We start from the raw sequence: 17,439 nt of genomic DNA, 5'->3' as shown, positions 1-17,439 counted from the left end.
CTTACTTCTTAACTTCCTGGGTATTAAAATGCAATCTTATCTTGAAGATGGAATCCTTCCTGCCTTTTACTATGTTGTTTATGGCAGGGCTTGCTTGCCATTATTAACTGCCCAGATTGCAAGTCATCTCATCAGGTCTGAAGGAGGAAAGACAGCACATAGGCCTAGGCCTTTTAGCATGTGTAAGCCATGGATCCAAATCCTACACACTAATTTCCAAGGGCCAAAATACCTCTAAAAACCGAAATCAGTCAAAGGGAGAAATAAAGCTTAAAATCTGTTTATTGCTTACAAACTGCAGTGGGGGGCCTTCTCTCCTGCTCCAGCAGAAGCAAAACCAGAACTTCTCTCCACCCCTGTGGATATTCAAACATACTAAAGCCAGGCAAGATATTCCGGAAATGTTACAGTTTTACCCACAACATGCTAAAGTGATTCTTACACATGATTACAAACGATTAGCTTACATGGGCTACTTTCCTTTATTTGTGGAGTATTAGTTGATCTCACTGAAGAACGACTCTAGAGCTTAATGTCTAACACAGAGTTTGGGTAGGGGGTTTCCTTGCATGTAAAGTACATTGCTCTGACTGTAAATATCCTGCCTTGCTTTTTCCAGAGGCCCTCACCCTACTCTGACTATACCCATGGTCCCTGTCTCACTATGCGCCAGCCAGTTTCCAGTTCTGAGTGAGGTCTTTTAGCAGGTACTGTTTCATTGTTAGCATAGAGTCTGGTCTCTGGAGCCAGAATGCCTGGGTCCAAATCCTACACACTAATTTCCAGCTGCATGACCTTGGCCAAGTTACTTGACCCTCATCTATACAGCAAAAATAATTGTAACAACTACCCCTAACAACTACTGGATTGTGTTAGAATTAAATGAGTTGAAATGTGTAAAGCACTTAGTCTGGCACACGGAAGATACTAAAATACTAGCTATTATTATTTTAATTCAATTCCAGCAAACAAGATATTACACAGGCAGTAATGGGAGGAAATAACAGCAATGGTAACTTTAAAACATTTTATCTAGTCCATTTACCCCCTTCATTACTACTACTTTCAAGAGTTCTTCCTTTTTTCTCAGTTGAATTTACGTGACTTCCAGGTATTATAAGAATGACAAAATGTGATCTCTAATACCTCATGCACAACACCAATTCACGGTGGAGTCTGTAGGAACATATAATTAAGAGGCTTTTAAACTAGTGAAAAAAATCTTAGAAAGTCAAAATTAAACTCATTTATCCTAAAATTACAACAGCAATTACCCCTAGAAAATTAGTATCAGACCGTGCAGATAATGGCCAAACACTGTTCTAATGCATGCATATGTAAATAGTAAATTCAATCTCCAGCACAGCATACTTTTGCAGTTGTCAATATTCATGAACTAAAGTAAATTCTCAACCTACCTTACTAAAATACAAGCAAAGTCATCTGAAATCGATGGCTCATCCTCATTTGTTAAAAATAGGCCTCATCCCTTGGTTTCTAAGGGATCAATAACCTCAGAAAGGTTAATACCCACAATTTACAAGTGACTAGACTGTTAAACACATGCTGGGAATGTTGCCTTCCCCCAGGCTAAGTCTACTCATTAATTTAACTGTGCCCATTGACAAGTGGGCAGGCTAGTAAAACACATTTTCACAGCTGCTTTTAAAGGGATCAATTTTGGTAAATAATAATGCAAGATGGACTGTAAATCTGGTATTTTACATCCTTAAAGTGGAGAGGTGCTGAGGCACAGAACGTTAATACACACACGCATCAGTAATCTTAGTTTTCAAGTACGGTTTTGACCCTAGCCTGAGGTTCAAAGCCCTTTACTACAGAGCTTTGGGCTTTTAGTACAGTAGCTGCCATCTCATCGACTCTCTAGGGGAAATTAGGGAATGAACAAAAAGTGTATTGTCTCCCGCAACCATCCCATACCAAAGTCCAGCCAACAAAAAATATTCCAATTTAGGCGTTTTTAAGAATAGGCATGGGCGGCCCCTTTCTCCAGAATTTGACAGATGAGAATGGCCTCTTTGCAGGGAGGTACTGCGGACCTTCCCAAAAGGCGGCAGGGAATAACTGCCAGACCCGGAGAAGATGTTGCTTGTTTTTAAAACAATTCCGGGGGCGGATGGGACCCAGACACCTCCTCGGAGGGCTTCTGAGGAAGGGTAGGGCAGAGAGCAAAGGGTTACAGAGCCTAAGGCTGAAGAACAGTCCCAAAGGCAGGACTGGCCCGCGGCAGGAGACTTCCGTCGGCCGCCGGCTAAGGTGGGGAGGGCAAACGTGGATGACCCTGGCCCCGCAAGCGAACCCATGTCGCCGCCCGTGAGGGGAGCGCCCCGGGTCGGCTCCAGCACGTGTACGGGGTTGAAGGTGCCCTTCCGACGCCTCCCGCTGCCCCAAGAACTTTGGGCCCTGGCTACCTTCTAGGACGCTGAAGCCGCCGCTGCTTCCCGCTGCACAGGCCGGACGAGAGCACTCAGATGCTACACAGGTGTCACTCAAAAGTGACCAAACCAAAAATGGGTCAGGACGCCGAACGACGACCGCCCTTCAACCCCAGCCCCGCCAACCTCATCCGCGAGCAACGTGCTCGCGGTCACGGCGCGTCCCTCAGCAAGCCGCCGTGCATGGGACGACGGAACTCGTAGTTCCGGCGCGACGGCCGCGAGGCACTCCACTCCGGGCTGAGAGCGGTATCATGTGACCCGCACACCTACCGGAAATGGCGTACAACCCTCGCGTGGCGAGGCGCCGCTTCCGCAAACAGAACGGTGGATAGCTGTATCGGTGAGTGGTGGCTGGAGCTCTGGCCCTTCGTTTTTTCTTTGGTTGTAGCCCCTCCGCCGCCGCTGCCGCGGAAGTAGAAGGGGCGCTCCAATTACTCCTGACGGGGCCTTGCTTTCGCGTTAGCCCTGTGCATTCAGACCCATTACGAGGGCTTTGTTGTGCCCCCAGCCCGAAAGAAAATGGGCACTACTTGTGAGAGTGCAAGCGCTGTGATTCCTCCAAACCGAGCGAGCCCGGCTCTGGAGAAGCCCAAAGAGCGGCATCACGCCGCAACCCAGGGCCGCGTTGACAGGACGGGCTGGGGATGGGTTGTCGGAACCGAAGAAGCGTCTATAATGTCTTGAGCGGCTATTCGGAAACCTGAGCGACGGGTTTAGTAGGATTTAGGTGCGCCAAGGACTTCAGGGTGAACTTGGCTGGAGAATTCACTTCACGGCTCTGTTGCGTCCTTAACGGCCCCCGAGCTGTCTAGCAGGCGAGTCAGGGCGTCGAGCTTGCGCTGCTTGTGGGTGAGCCCGGCGGCCTTGACGCCCTGCCCCGTGGTTATCTGGGAAACGTAATGACGGAGACGTGGCTTCACTGAAAGGTGTGACTGGAAAGCCAAGTCAAAATACCTATTTGGACATTTAATCCATATCCATTTCTTTGTCAGTTAACTACCGTACGCTCCTTTCTCAAGATTCTGAGGGGCAACTCTCTTGAGTTTGGAGTTTATTCATTGTTCCACTTTGAAGCTGGTTTTAAACATTCTTACCCATTTCTACCATCGTTTACAATTCTGTCTTGTCTACGCTCACCGAATTATGTTTTTTTATTTTATCTTTTAATGACTTTCACATTATCATTATTCTTTTTTTATTTTGGTATCATTAATATACAATTACATGAGTAACGTTATGGTTACTAGACTCCCCCCATTATCAAGTCCCCACCACATACCCCATTACAGTCACTGTCCATCAGCATAGTAACATGCTATCGAGTCACTACTTGTCTTCTCTGTGTTTTACTGCCTTCCCTGTGCCCCCTGCCCTACATTATGTGTGCTGATGCAAATTACCCCTTTTCCCCTTATCCCTCCCTTCCCACCCATCCTCCCCAGTCCTTTCCCTTTGGTAACTATTAGTCCATTCTTAGGTTCTGTGAGTCTGCTGCTGTTTTGTTCCTTCAGTTTTTGCTTTGTTCTTATATTTCACATTTGATACTTCTCTCTCTCCACCTGCCTTATTTCACTGAGCATAATACCCTCTAGCTCCATCCATGTTGCAGATGGTAGGATTTGTTTTCTTCTTATGGCTGAATAATATTCCATTGTGTATATGTACCACATCTTCTTTATCCATTCATCTACTGATGGACACTTAGGTTGCTTCCATTTCTTGGCTATTGTAAATAGTGCTGTGATAAACATAGGAGTGTGTATGTCTTTTTCAAGCTGGGCTACTGTGTTCTTAGGGTAAATTCCTAGGAGTGAAATTCCTGGGTCAAATGGTATTCCTATTTTGAGTTTTTTGAGAAACCTCCATACTGCTTTCCACAATGATTGAACTAGTTTACATTCCCACCAGCAGTGTAGGAGGGTTCCCCTTTCTCCATATCCTTGCCAACATTTGCTGTTGTTTGTCTTTTGGATGGTGGCGATCCTTACTGGTGTGAGGTGATATCTCATGGTGGTTTTAATTTGCATTTCTCTGATGACTAGCAATGTGGAGCATCTTTTCATGTGTCTGTTGGCCATCTGAATTTCTTCTTTGGAGAACTGTCTGTTCAGCTTCTCTGCCCATTTTTTAATTGGCTTATTTGCTTATTGTTTGTTGAGGTGCTTGAGTTCTTTATATATTTTGGATGTCAAGCCCTTATTGGGTATGTCATTTACAGATATATTCTCCATACTGTAGGATGCCTTTTTATTCTACTGATGGTGTCCTTTCTGTACAGAAGCCTTTTAGTTTGATGTAGTCCTACATGTTCATTTTTGCTTTTGTTTCCCTTGCCCGTGGAGATATATTCATGAAGCTGATCATGTTTATGTCCAAGAGATTTTTGCCTATGTTTTTCTCTAAGAGTTTTATGGTTTCATGACTTACATTTTAGGTCTTTGATCCATTTTGAGTTTACTTTTGTGTATGAAATTAGACAATAATCCAACTTCATTCTCTTGTTGAAGAGGTTCTCACTTCCCCATTGTATATCCATGTCTCCTATATCGTATATTAATTGATCATATATGCTTGGGTTAATATCTGGACTCTCTATTCTGTTCCACTGGTATGTGGGTCTGTTTTTGTGCCAGTACCAATTGTCTTGACTACTGTGGCTTTGTAGTAGAGCTTGAAGTTGGGAAGCAATATCCCCCTTGGTTTATTCTTCCTTCTCAGAATTGCTTTGGCTATTTGGGGTCATTTGGGGTTCCGTATGAATTTTAGCACTATTTGTTCCAGTTCGTTGAAGGATGCTCTCAGTATTTTGATAGGGATTGCATTGAATCTGTAGATTGCATTGGGCAGGATGGCCATTTTGACAATATTAATTCTTCCTACCCAAGAGCATGGGATGAATTTCCATTTATTAGTGTTCTCTTTAATTTCTCTTAAGTGTCTTGTAGATTTCAGGACATAGGTCTTTCACTTCCTTAGTTAAGTTTCTTCCTAGGTATTTTACTCTTTTTGATGCAGTTGTGAATGGAATTGTTTCCCTGATTTCTCTTTCTGCTAGTTCATCGTTAGTGTATAAGAATGCCACAGATTTCTGTGTATTAACTTTGTATCTTGCAACTTTGCTGAATTCAGATACTAGTTCTAGTAATTTTGAAGTGGATTCTTTAGGGTTTGTTATGTACAATATCATGTCATCTGCAAACAGTGATAGTTTGACTTCTTTCTTACCAATCTGAAAGCCTTTTATTTATTTGTGTTGTCTGATTGCCATGGCTGAGACCTCCAGTACTATGTTGAATAAAAACAGGGAGAGTGGGCATCCTTGTCTTGTTCCCTATCTTAGGGGAAAAGCTTTCAGCTTCTCACTGTTAAGTATAATGTTGGCTGTGGGTTTGTCTATATGGCCTTTATTATGTTGAGGTACTTGCTGTCTATACCCATTTTGTTGAGAGTTTTTATCATGAATGGATGTTGAATTTTGTCAAATGCTTTTTCAGCATCTGTAGAAGTGATCATGTGGTTTTTGTCATTTCTGTTGATGTGGTGGATGAGGTTGATGGATTTTCGAATGTTGTACCATCCTTCCATCCCTGAGATGAATCCTACTTGATCATGGTGTATGATCCTCTTGATGTATTTTTGAATTCAGTTTGTTAAAATTTTGTTGAGTATTTTTGCATCTATGTTCATCAGGGATATTTGTCTGTAGTTTTCTTTTTCTGTGTTATCTTTGCCTGGTTTTGGTATTAGAGTGATGCTGGCTTCATAGAATGAGTTTGGGAGTATTCCCTCCTCTTCTACTTGTTGGAAAATTTTAAGGAGAATGGATGTATGTCTTCTCTAAGTGTCTGATAAAATTCAGCAGTGAATCCCTCTGGTCCTAGAGTTTTGTTCTTGGGTAGTGTTTTGATTACCGATTCAATTTCGTTGTTGGTAATTGGTCTGTTTAGATTTTCTCTTTCTTCCTTGGTCAGTCTTGGAAGGTTGTATTTTTCTAGAATGTTGTCCATTTCGTCTAGGTTATCCACTTCATTAGCATATAGATTTTCGTAGTATTCTCTAATGAATCTTTGTGTTGCTGTGGTGTCCACCATGATTTTCGTCTTCCTTATGTCTGATTGTCTTTATGTGTGTAGATTCTCTTTTTCTCTTAGTAAGTCTGGCTAGGGGTTTATCTTTTTTTTTTTTTTCTCAAAGAAGCCGCTCTTGGTTTTATTGATTTTTTTTCTATTGTTTTAGTCTTTTCTATTTTATTTATTTCCTCTCTTTTCTTTATTATGCCCCTCCTTCTGGTAACTTTGGGCCTTATTTGTTCTTCTTTTTCCTGTTTCAATAATTGTGAGTTTAGACTATTCATTTGGGATTGTTCTTCCTTCTTTAAATAGGCCTGGATCACTGTATACTTTCCTTTTAGAACTGCCTTCACTGTGTCCCACAGAAGTTGTGGCTTTGTGCTGTAGTTGTCATTTATTCCCGTATATTGCTTGATCTCTTTTTAATTTGGTCATTGATCCATTGATGATTTAGGCGTGTGTTGTTAAGCCTCCATGCTGTTTGTTAGCGTTTTTGTTTTCTTTTTTACAATTTATTTCTAGTTTTGTATCTTCGTGTTCTGAGAAGTTGGCTGGTACAATCTCAATCTTTTTGAATTTACTGAGGCTCTTTTTGTGGCCTAGTATGTGGTCTGTTCTCAAAAATGTTCTGTGTGTACTTGAAAAGAATGTGTATCCTGCTGCTTTTGGGTGTAGAGTTCTGTAGATGTCTGTTAGGCCCATCTGTTCTAGTGTGTTGTTTACTGACTCTGTGTCCTTACTTATTTTCTGTCTGGTTGATCTGTCCTTTGGGGTGAGTGGTGTGTTGAAGTCTCCTAAAATGAATGCATTGCATACTGTTTCCTCCTTTTATTCTATTAGTATTTATTTCCCATATGTAGGTGCTCCTGTGTTGGGTGCCTAGATATTTATAATGGTTATATCCTCTTGTTGGATTGACCCCTTTATCATTATGTAATGTCCTTTATCTCTTGTGACATTTTTGTTTTAAAGTCTGTTTTGTCTGATACAAGTACTGCAACACCTGCTTTTTTCTCCCTATTGCTTGCATGAGATATCTTTTGCCACCCCTTTACTTTTAGGGTGTGTATGTCTTTGGGTTTGTAGTGAGTCTCCTGTAGGCAGCATATAGATGGGTCTTGCTTTTTTATCCATTCTGTTACTCTATGTCTTTTGATTGGTGCATTCAGTCCATTTACATTTAGGGTGTTTATCGATAGATATGTATTTATTGCCATTTCAGGCTTTGGATTCGTGGTTACCAAAGGTTCAAGGGTAGCTTCTTTACCATCTAATCATCTAACTTAACTCATTTATTACACTATTATAAGCATAGTCTGATGATTCTTTCTCTCCCTTTTTCTTCCTCCTCCACTCTTTATATGTTTGGTATTTTATTCTGTACTCTTTTGTGTTTCCCTTGGCTGTATTTGTGGATAGCTGATTTTGCATTTAGTTAGTATTTGGTAGGTCTGCTTTCTTTGCTTATATTTATTTTCTCTAATGACATATATTTAGCCCTGGGAGAACTTCCATCTAGAGCAGTCCCTTTAAAATACAGTGTAGAGATGGTTTGTGGAAGGTAAATTCCCTCAACTTTTGCTTATCTGGGAATTGTTTAATCCCTCCTTCAAATTTAAATGATAATCTTGCTGGATATCGTATTTTTGGTTCAAGGACCTTCTGTTTCATTGCATTAAATATATCATGCCATTCTCTTCTGGCCTGTAAGGTTTCTGCTGAGAAGTCTGATGATAACCTAATGGGTTTTTCTTTGTAGGTGATATTTCTTCTCTCTCTGGCTGGTTTTAATACTCTGTCCTTATCTTTGATCTTTGCCATTTTAATTATTATATGTCTTGGTGTTGTCCTCCTTGGGTCCCTTGTGTTGTGGATCTGTGGACTTACATGGTCTGAAAGACTATTTCCTTGCCCAGATTGGGGAAGTTTTCAGCAATTACTTCTTCAAAGACACTTTCTATCCCTTTTTCTGTCTTCTTCTTCTTCTGGTACCCCTATAATGCGAATATTGTTCCATTTGGATTGGTCACACAGTTCTCTTAATATTCTTTCATTCATAGAGATCCTTTTATCTCTCTCTGCCTCAGCTTCTCTCTATTCCTGTTCTGTGATTTCTATTCCATTAACAGTCTCTTGCACCTCATCCAGTCTGCTCTTAAATCCTTCCATTGTTTGTTTCATTTCTTTTATCTCCCTCTGGAATTCATCCCTTAGGTCTTGTATATTTATCTGTAGCTCCATCAGCGTGCTTATGACTCTCATTTTGAATTCTTTTTCAGGAATATTGGTGTTTTCGGTCTCACCAGGCCCTCTCTCTGGTGTTTGAGGGATTTTGGACTGAACAACATTCTGCCTTTCATGGGGATGGATGTGATCGCCAATGAGTGGTGCATGTCAGCTGGGAGAACAAAGTTCCTTCCTGCTTGCTGGTCGCCTTGCCCATCTCCGCTGTCTGTGCCAGTCAACCGCACACAGGGAGCAGCCTCTGGGTTAATCCCCTGAGGATGGCCTAGGGCACTGGCAGGGGTTGCAGGCGAACAGCATGTGTTCTCCCACATGAACGGTGCCCCATTTGCTTTCCGGACTCTGGGTTTGTCTCTACTCCCTGTGCTGGGCAACCGCACACAGGTAGCAGTGTCTGAGCTGCCATTGGTGGGGCAGCCCTCGCGATGCCCTAGGGCACTGGCAGTGGTTGCAGGCCCACAGTGCATGTTCACCACAAGGCCAGAGCCCGTACATGCTTTGCAGACTCCATGCCAGTTTCCTCTGCCTGTGCCGGTCAGGTGGGTGTAGGTGGCAGCCTCTGGGTTAATCTCCTTAGCTGCCCTTGGTGGGGCGGCCCTCAGGATGGCCTAGGGCACTGGTGGGGTTTACAGTCAAGCAGTGCTTATTCGCTGAGGGAATAAAGCCCCTTTGTGCCTTCCAGACTCTGCACTGGTCTCCACTGTCTGTGTTTGTCAACTGTGGGCACTGGGCAGCCTCTGGGTCTGTCCCAGTTAGCCGTGCACTGGGAGAAGTGTCTGTGTGGTTGCTGTGGGCAGGGCTGCTCTGCAGCAATGGTGGGTCAGCCAGTTCGCTTGCAGTACTGGCGTGGGGAAATGAATGGCAGGGTGCTTATCACTATGAGGGGCTTTGGAGCTGCGTTGCCACCCAGGGGATTGAGGCGCCTGAAGTTCCTTAAAGTTCCCAGCCTGCTGGGCTGAGTGTGCCAGGACAATTTTGTCCACCTGTTAAACCCTTGTCCCTTTAAGACTTTTAAAGCGCCCACTTTTCTTTTGTCCCAGGGCAGCCGGCTGTGGGAACCTGTTTGCAATCTTAGTCTTGGATTTTACTTTTCCGTTCCTCTAATATCCAGTACACCATGCAATGTGTGTCTGTGCTCCCGGTGCAGATTACTAGGGCTGGTTATTTAGCAGTCCTGTGCTTCCATTCCCTCCCCACTCTGATTCTTTTCCTCCCTCTGGTGAGCTGGGGTGGGGGAATTGCTTGGGTCCTGCCAGGTCACGGCTTTGTATCTTACCTTTTCATGAGATGTTTGATGTAGATGTGGCTTGACTGGTGTACTGTATCTTCTGGTCACTTTTTTAGGAATAGCTGTATTTGCTGTATTTTCAAAATAAATATGGTTTTGGGAAGAGATATCCACCACCCTACTCACGCTGCCATCTTGAGAATCAGGACTCTGATTATGTTTTTGTGATATTTCACTTACAGAAATAATATTAAGTTCACTCTCATTCCTGACACTAATTTTTAGTGATTAATTATAGTTAAAGGTGAAAAATCACATTGGTTTATTTGAATTTAAAACCTATTTCTATTTCTCTTTTAGGAAATAAATGGCAGGGAGGAGGAGGTAGGGATTGGATAATTGGGTTTTACTAGGTAAGCATTTTAAGCAGTTACTCTGAAAACTACATTTCTTAGTGATTTTTTTCCCTCTGATTCAGTTCTTCCTGCTTTGGTATGCCTTGGTATTTTACTTCAAACCCTGGACAGTGAAAACTATTATCTTCTAAATCCTTCTGGGTTTATAGTGAGTTGTTTTGACTCATTCCCTTGAGCAGCTTTATTTCTTATTTTATTTCTTTATTGAAAAGACTTTTGCCCTCCCACCCCCTCCATAACTTTCCGGTTCTGAGTTTGCTGAATCTCACTGTTGTTTGGACTTTTTCTCTCCCTTCTTCATTTGGTTTGAATAATACTTTGATAAAAAGTATAATCCTAATACTTTAATAGCGGTATATAATCTGTAAACTTCTTGGAGACTAGTATACACAGTGCCTCATTGAGCTCCTCTGTAGTTCAGTAAATTTGTTGAATGACTTCTTGTCCAAAAGATAGGTTCACTTATCGCTTTCCTCCTCCCCCTCCTATTTTACACATAGGCCTAAGAACATTGGAAAGAAACTTAATGATCATTAAGTTGCAGGCTGGGTTTTGAAACTTCTGTCCAAAGCCTTTTCTCTCTCATCATTTTCTACCTAATTCTGACAGCCATTATGAAATAAGGATTTCAGAAGTCATCTGTAGGTTCCCAGCCTTTTCCTGTTGGTGGCCTTAATGTCTCTGACTTTTTTCAGTATTACTAGGCCAAAACAAATACCTAGCAGTACCACTTTAGTAGTTTACTCCAAAAAAATTTAGTAGTATTTATGTCCTCACAACTTAATTTTTTAATATGCAAATTTAAATAAAAAATGATTCTGTGTTTAATTCTTAGTTAACCACTAGTGCTTACTAATAGTGTGGGTCACCTGTTGGGTACTGGACAACTTCTCAGACCTTGAATCAGATTTGAGTTCACCATCTTTATTTCCTTTTTCACATTGATTTTCTCTGGTACCACCGAAATCTCAGCTCCACAGAGTTCTGATGTTACTGATAAGAAAGGTAACGCAGTATACTTGTTGAAACTGTGCCATTTGAAGCTGTATCTGTGATATCTTGCGCATGTCAGATTCTACTCTTTCCCGTAATATTTTGAAATATTCTGCTTTTTCTGAATGTTTGTTACAGTGCCCAGCACACAGTTTGGGAATCAAGTCTGTAGAATAAGGATCAGAATAGAAATGGAACTATTACTCGCATAGTACCCCTACTTCATTTGTCAGTTTCCATGCCAGTAGTGACTTCTGTGGTTAAGATTGTAGAAGTGTTTGGGGATTATAATTAGCGCTTCCATATTAGCATATTCAGAAGTTCCTATGTAATATATACCAATTAACATTGTTTTCAATATTCTATAATGATATATTTTTTAAACTAGTTGATCACTGAAATTAAGTGGCTACTTGCTGGTTAAATTGTTTAAAGTCTCATTATTATATTTACAAATAATATCACATTTTTGCCATTTCAGTGTTAGTTCATAAAGTTTTATGGTGTAAGTAATCAAAAATGGAAAATTCTGCAAAAGCAGAGGAATGTGCAGAGATCTCTCTTGAAGAGGCAAAAGCACCAATAAATTCAGAAACAGTGTCTTCATTCAATATTAATGAAATCTCAACCACTATTGGGACTGGACTTTCTAAAGAGGCTCCTACCTGCGGGCAGGTAGACACACCAAAAAAGAGAAAAATGGAGTTTGAAGATGATCTTGTAAAGGAGAGTTCTAGTTGTGGGGAAGATTCTACATACAAGAAAAGAAAACTTGATGATGAAACTGTCCCAGAAGAAAAAGGGTCTGGTGATGATGAAGGTATTTCAAGGAAAAGAAAACTGGAAATTAAGGATTTTCCAAAAGATGAACCTTCTGCTGAAGATGGTACTAAGAAAAAGAGAAAAATAGAACTCGAGGATGTTCCTGAAAGGCACAAAGTATGTTGAATGTATTTTCTTTTATTTGTAATGGAATATGCCAGATTGAAAATTGGAGCAGCTGTGAAATAATACTGGTTTTTACATAATCTTACTAAGTTAAGAATGTTCTATTTCTAATAAATTGCATCTTAAGATAGAATGTAGGCTTTTAAAACTCTTGTAATTGTTTTTATATATGTGAAATTTCTGCTAATGAAATAATTTTTATGCTATTTCAGGACTCTTTATTTAACTTGAACCTTGATAGCTAGTTTTTATTGTTTGCTTTTCCTTACTGTTTTAAAAAAGATAAGAGTATAAGGTTCAGATGATTTGCCTTTTTTCCCTTTTTATTAGGTGTTCATCTTTTTTGTGTGAAGTAATTGAGATTATCACTAAAAATGATAAATTTGAAGATGATACCCAGCTTTACAGTACTTTCTTAATGTAATACCTTAAGCTATATTGTTTCCAACTTTCTGGGGGTAGTTACATACATTTTATCTAAGTGGTTGCAAAAGCCTGATAAGTAGCAGGGATATTACAGAGCAAGGGATAGCAGGTCCTTTCCATCTGGGAATACTATATTGTGAAGGACAGAATCTGGATTTGGAGGGAAAGAGTATTTAGTGTTATTTCATTAAATGAGTAAAAACCTGCCATCAGCCTTGAAGAGGAAAGTGGCAGATAAGCTAGGTATCTGTCATTGGTGGAGTGAGAAACTTGCATTATAAACACAGTTTTCAAACTTTTACTAGCAAGAGATCCCTTTTTTCAAGCGAAAAATCTTAAACTTAATATGTAAAATAGGTCAAAGGTGAAGCACTTCAGTTGAATAGGGAAGTTGGGGGATCTGAAGCCCGGCACTTTTAGGGTCTTAAATAGGGAGTATAAAAGGAAATTATTGAATTAGATTAATAGCAAATAATAGAAATCACTGACACTGAACATAATGTGAGTTCTAATCACTTTGTGTATATTATTTCATTTAATACAACAATTTTTTAATAATATAATAAATATAATTTCTATTTTATTCTTGTAAGAACCTCATCCACTGACTGGCATTTATTGAATAAATCAGAACTTTTGCAGAGTACTGTTTTTATTAAAACATTGATACCAAAATTATACAGACGAAAGAGCAAGATGAAAATTTTAAACCAGGACATTTTTAAAAATAGGGAAAAAGGGAAAACAAATCTTATGTCTGATTATAATTAGTGGAATTTCTGTGGTTCATTGCTTATTGAAGCTTATCCATGCCAGTGGTATTTTATCCTTACATAGGTCAGATGCTCTTCAGGCTTATTTTTGCCATGTTCTAATCCTTAGTTTTGTTCCATTCTCTTATTTTCAGAACTTGGAAGAAGGACACAGCTCAGCTGTGGCTGCCCACTACAATGAACTTCAGGAAGTTGGTTTGGAGAAGCGTAGCCAAAGTCGTATTTTTTACTTAAGAAACTTTAATAATTGGATGAAAAGTGTCCTCATTGGTAAGATTGTTTTTTCATTTATAGCTTGAAATTTTTTGTTTCAGCTAATGTCTCTTTTTTTTTCTCCCAAAAGGGTTAATCATACACTATGCTACTAAGTCTTTAATTCTGATTCATTTAATTACCAAACCTTGACTTTTTAAAACGAGTCAAAGCTAAAACTAGGTATTTGAGATAAATTCTTCTCATATTTATTTCTGGTTGACTACATAAGATATTAATGTTTTTTTTTTTTTTTCTTTTTTTTTTTTTTTTTTAATAATTATTTTTTATTGAAGGGTAGTTGACACACAGTATTACATTACATGAGTTTCAAGTGTACAACACAGTGGTAGAACATTTATATACATAATTCTAGGTTCCAGCTATCACCCTACCAGGCTGTTACAATATCTTGACTATATTCCTTATGCTATACATTACATCCCGGTTACTAATTTATTTTACCATTGGAAGTCTGTCCTTTTTTTTTTTTTTTTTTTTTTTTTTTGTGAGGGCATCTCTCATATTTATTGATCAAATGGTTGTTAACGACAATAAAATTCTGTATAGGGGAGTCAATGCTCAATGCACAATCATTATTCCACCCCAAGCCTAATTTTTGTCAGTCTCCAATCTTCTGAGGCATAACAAACAAGTTTTTACATGTAGAACAAATTCTTACATAATGAATAAGTTACATAGTGAACAGTACAAGGGCAGTCATCACAGAAACTTTCGGTTTTGCTCATGCATTATGAACTCTAAACAGTCAGTTCAAATATGAATACTCATTTGGTTTTTATACTTGATTTATATGTGGATACCACATTTCTCTCTTTATTATTATTATTTTTAATAAAATGCTGAAGTGGTAGGTAGATACAAGATAAAGGTAGAAAACATAGTTTAGTGTTGTAAGAGAGCACATGTAGATGATCAGGTGTGTGCCTGTAGACTATGTGTTAATCCAAGCTAGACCAGGGCAATAAAACATCCACGTATGCAGAAGATTTCTCTCAGAACGGGGGGGTGAGGTTCTAAGCCTCACCTCTGTTGATCCCCAATTTCTCACCTGATGGCCCCCCTGCGACTGTGCCTGTCTTAGGTTGTTCCTCCCTTGAGGAATCTTACCCGTCTCTGGCTAACCAGTCATCTTCCGGGGCCATACAGGGAAATGTGAAGTTGGTGAGTGAGAGAGAAGCCTTATTGTTTGAAAAAGTTAGCTTTTTACTTCTTTGCATATTTATGCCCTGTGGCTTCTGTGCCCAGCATTTGTCTTGAGGTATCTTTACCACTTGGAAGAATTATGATACTCGGTAAATTTGATATGAGGCACGAATTCTATTTAAGGGTTGTAATTAGGAAGGAAGAAGAAAAGCTATAGAAGTAGCAGGCGGAAGAAAACATGGGAAGATTGATTATTTCTTTGATATATCTTCTTGTAGAGTAACTTCAGCATGTATAGGTTTTAAGCTACTACTTAAATTGCACACACACATTAACATAATAGGAGTATAGTTACATAACCAAAGCATATCTGTAATTACCAGCCATCTGCAGTGAAACCAAGAAAACCAGTTAGGCACCTTAGGCATTTGTGAAAATTTATCTATGATATGGTGGATATTGTCCAAATGAACTTGAACAGTCTGAGAGAAATCAGACAAATTAAAACAACCCATTCCTGGGGACTGTTCACATGCCATATGTTCTTTTAACAATAAATAGTTTGTAGTTGTAAGACTTTGGAGCGCTACAATTTGCACTTCTCCAAATTCTTGGTTGAGTTCCAACAGTATAGATCCAGTCCAATTTTGTTGTTTTACTGTATGCACAGGCCAGCTTAGATATCTCCTTCCTCATTCCCATGGCAGGTCCAGGAACTGGTGGGATGAGTGCATCTACAGCTGTAGCAGTGCGTGGATCTTTGTTGGGGTTTTTTGATGATCATCTTCTGGCATGAGTCTTCCAGAGGGTGCAGATGTTGGAAGTTCTTTTTCATATCGTATCTTAGTTCATTTTCGGGGTAGCCCAATTAGGCTTTGATCCTCTGTATAAACACAAACAGACCCTTTGCCTACACTTTTATATGCCCTTTATACCCTTGTGTAGAACTCGTTGGAGGTTACCACACAGGAACTGCCCTTTTTTTTTTTTTTTTTTTTTTGCTATCACTAATCTACACTTACATGACGAATATTATGTTTACTAGGCTCTCCCCTATACCAGGTCTCCCCTATAAACCCCTTTACAGTCACTGTCCATCAGCATAGCAAAATGTTGTAGAATCACTACTTGCCTTCTCTGTGTTGTACAGCCCTCCCTTTTCTCCTACCCCCCCATGCATGTTAATCTTAATACCCCCCTACTTCTCCCCCCCTTATCCCTCCCTACCCACCCATCCTCCCCAGTCCCTTTCCCTTTGGTACCTGTTAGTCCATTCTTGAGTTCTGTGATTCTGCTGCTGTTTTGTTCCTTCAGTTTTTCCTTTGTTCTTATATTCCACAGATAAGTGAAATCATTTGGTATTTCTCTTTCTCCGCTTGGCTTGTTTCACTGAGCATAATACCCTCCAGCTCCATCCATGTTGCTGCAAATGATTGGATTTGCCCTTTTCTTATAGCTGAGTAGTATTCCATTGTGTATATGTACCACATCTTCTTTATCCATTCATCTATTGATGGACATTTAGGTTGCTTCCAATTCTTGGCTATTGTAAATAGTGCTGCAATAAACATAGGGGTGCATCTGTCTTTCTCAAACTTGATTGCTGCATTCTTAGGGTAAATTCCTAGGAGTGGAATTCCTGGGTCAAATGGTAAGTCTGTTTTGAGCATTTTGATGTACCTCCATACTGCTTTCCACAATGGTTGAACTAACTTACATTCCCACCAGCAGTGTAGGAGGGTTCCCCTTTCTCCACAGCCTCGCCAACATTTGTTGTTGTTTGTCTTTTGGATGGCAGCCATCCTTACTGGTGTGAGGTGATACCTCATTGTAGTTTTAATTTGCATTTCTCTGATAATTAGCGATGTGGAGCATCTTTTCATGTGTCTGTTGGCCATCTGTATTTCTTTTTTGGAGAACTGTCTGTTCAGTTCCTCTGCCCATTTTTTAATTGGGTTATTTGTTTTTTGTTTGTTGAGGCGTGAGAGCTCCTTATATATTCTGGACGTCAAGCCTTTATCGGATGTGTCATTTTCAAATATATTCTCCCATACTGTAGGGATCCTTCTTGTTCTATTGATGGTGTCTTTTGCTGTACAGAAGCTTTTCAGCTTAATATAGTCCCACTTACTCATTTTTGCTGTTGTTTTCCTTGCCCGGGGAGATATGTTCAAGAAGAGGTCACTCATGTTTATGTCTAAGAGGTTTTCGCCTATGTTTTCTTCCAAGACTTTAATGGTTTCATGACTTACATTCAGGTCTTTGATCCATTTTGAGTTTACTTTTGTATATGGGGTTAGACAATGGTCCAGTTTCATTCTCCTACATGTAGCTGTCCAGTTTTGCCAGCACCACCTGTTGAAGAGACTGTCATTTCGCCATTGTATGTCCATGGCTCCTTTATCAAATATTAATTGACCATATATGTCTGGGTTAATGTCTGGATTGTCTAGTCTGTTCCAT

General features: G+C 40.0%; 2 protein-coding genes across 4 annotated transcripts in view; one reads left to right on the top strand and one right to left on the bottom strand.

Annotated features, from left to right (window-relative positions):
- FAM210A (family with sequence similarity 210 member A) overlaps positions 1 to 3,260 on the bottom strand; it is a 52,363-nt gene extending 49,103 nt beyond the window's left edge. The window contains exon 1 of one of the 2 annotated variants that reach the window (XM_057504020.1): positions 2,747 to 3,260. The gene's annotated coding sequence lies outside the window, so the exon portion shown is untranslated. Of the gene's footprint in view, positions 1 to 2,432; positions 2,631 to 2,746 lie in introns of those variants that run through there. The other variant, XM_036897260.2, reaches the window with a different exon arrangement.
- RNMT (RNA guanine-7 methyltransferase) overlaps positions 2,711 to 17,439 on the top strand; it is a 42,254-nt gene continuing 27,525 nt past the window's right edge. For both annotated transcript variants that reach the window (XM_036897259.2, XM_036897258.2), the window contains exons 1-3: positions 2,711 to 2,799; positions 11,892 to 12,349; positions 13,692 to 13,827. In XM_036897259.2, the coding sequence (XP_036753154.2) occupies positions 11,930 to 12,349; positions 13,692 to 13,827 (556 nt within the window). In that variant the 5' untranslated portion in view covers positions 2,711 to 2,799; positions 11,892 to 11,929. The remainder of the gene's footprint in view (positions 2,800 to 11,891; positions 12,350 to 13,691; positions 13,828 to 17,439) is intronic.

This window comes from Manis pentadactyla, chromosome 6 (genome assembly GCF_030020395.1).
Source record: "Manis pentadactyla isolate mManPen7 chromosome 6, mManPen7.hap1, whole genome shotgun sequence".
Lineage (NCBI taxonomy): Eukaryota > Metazoa > Chordata > Mammalia > Pholidota > Manidae > Manis > Manis pentadactyla.
The sequence above is the reverse complement of the archived record's forward strand: the minus strand, read 5'-3'. Positions and strand labels throughout refer to the sequence as shown.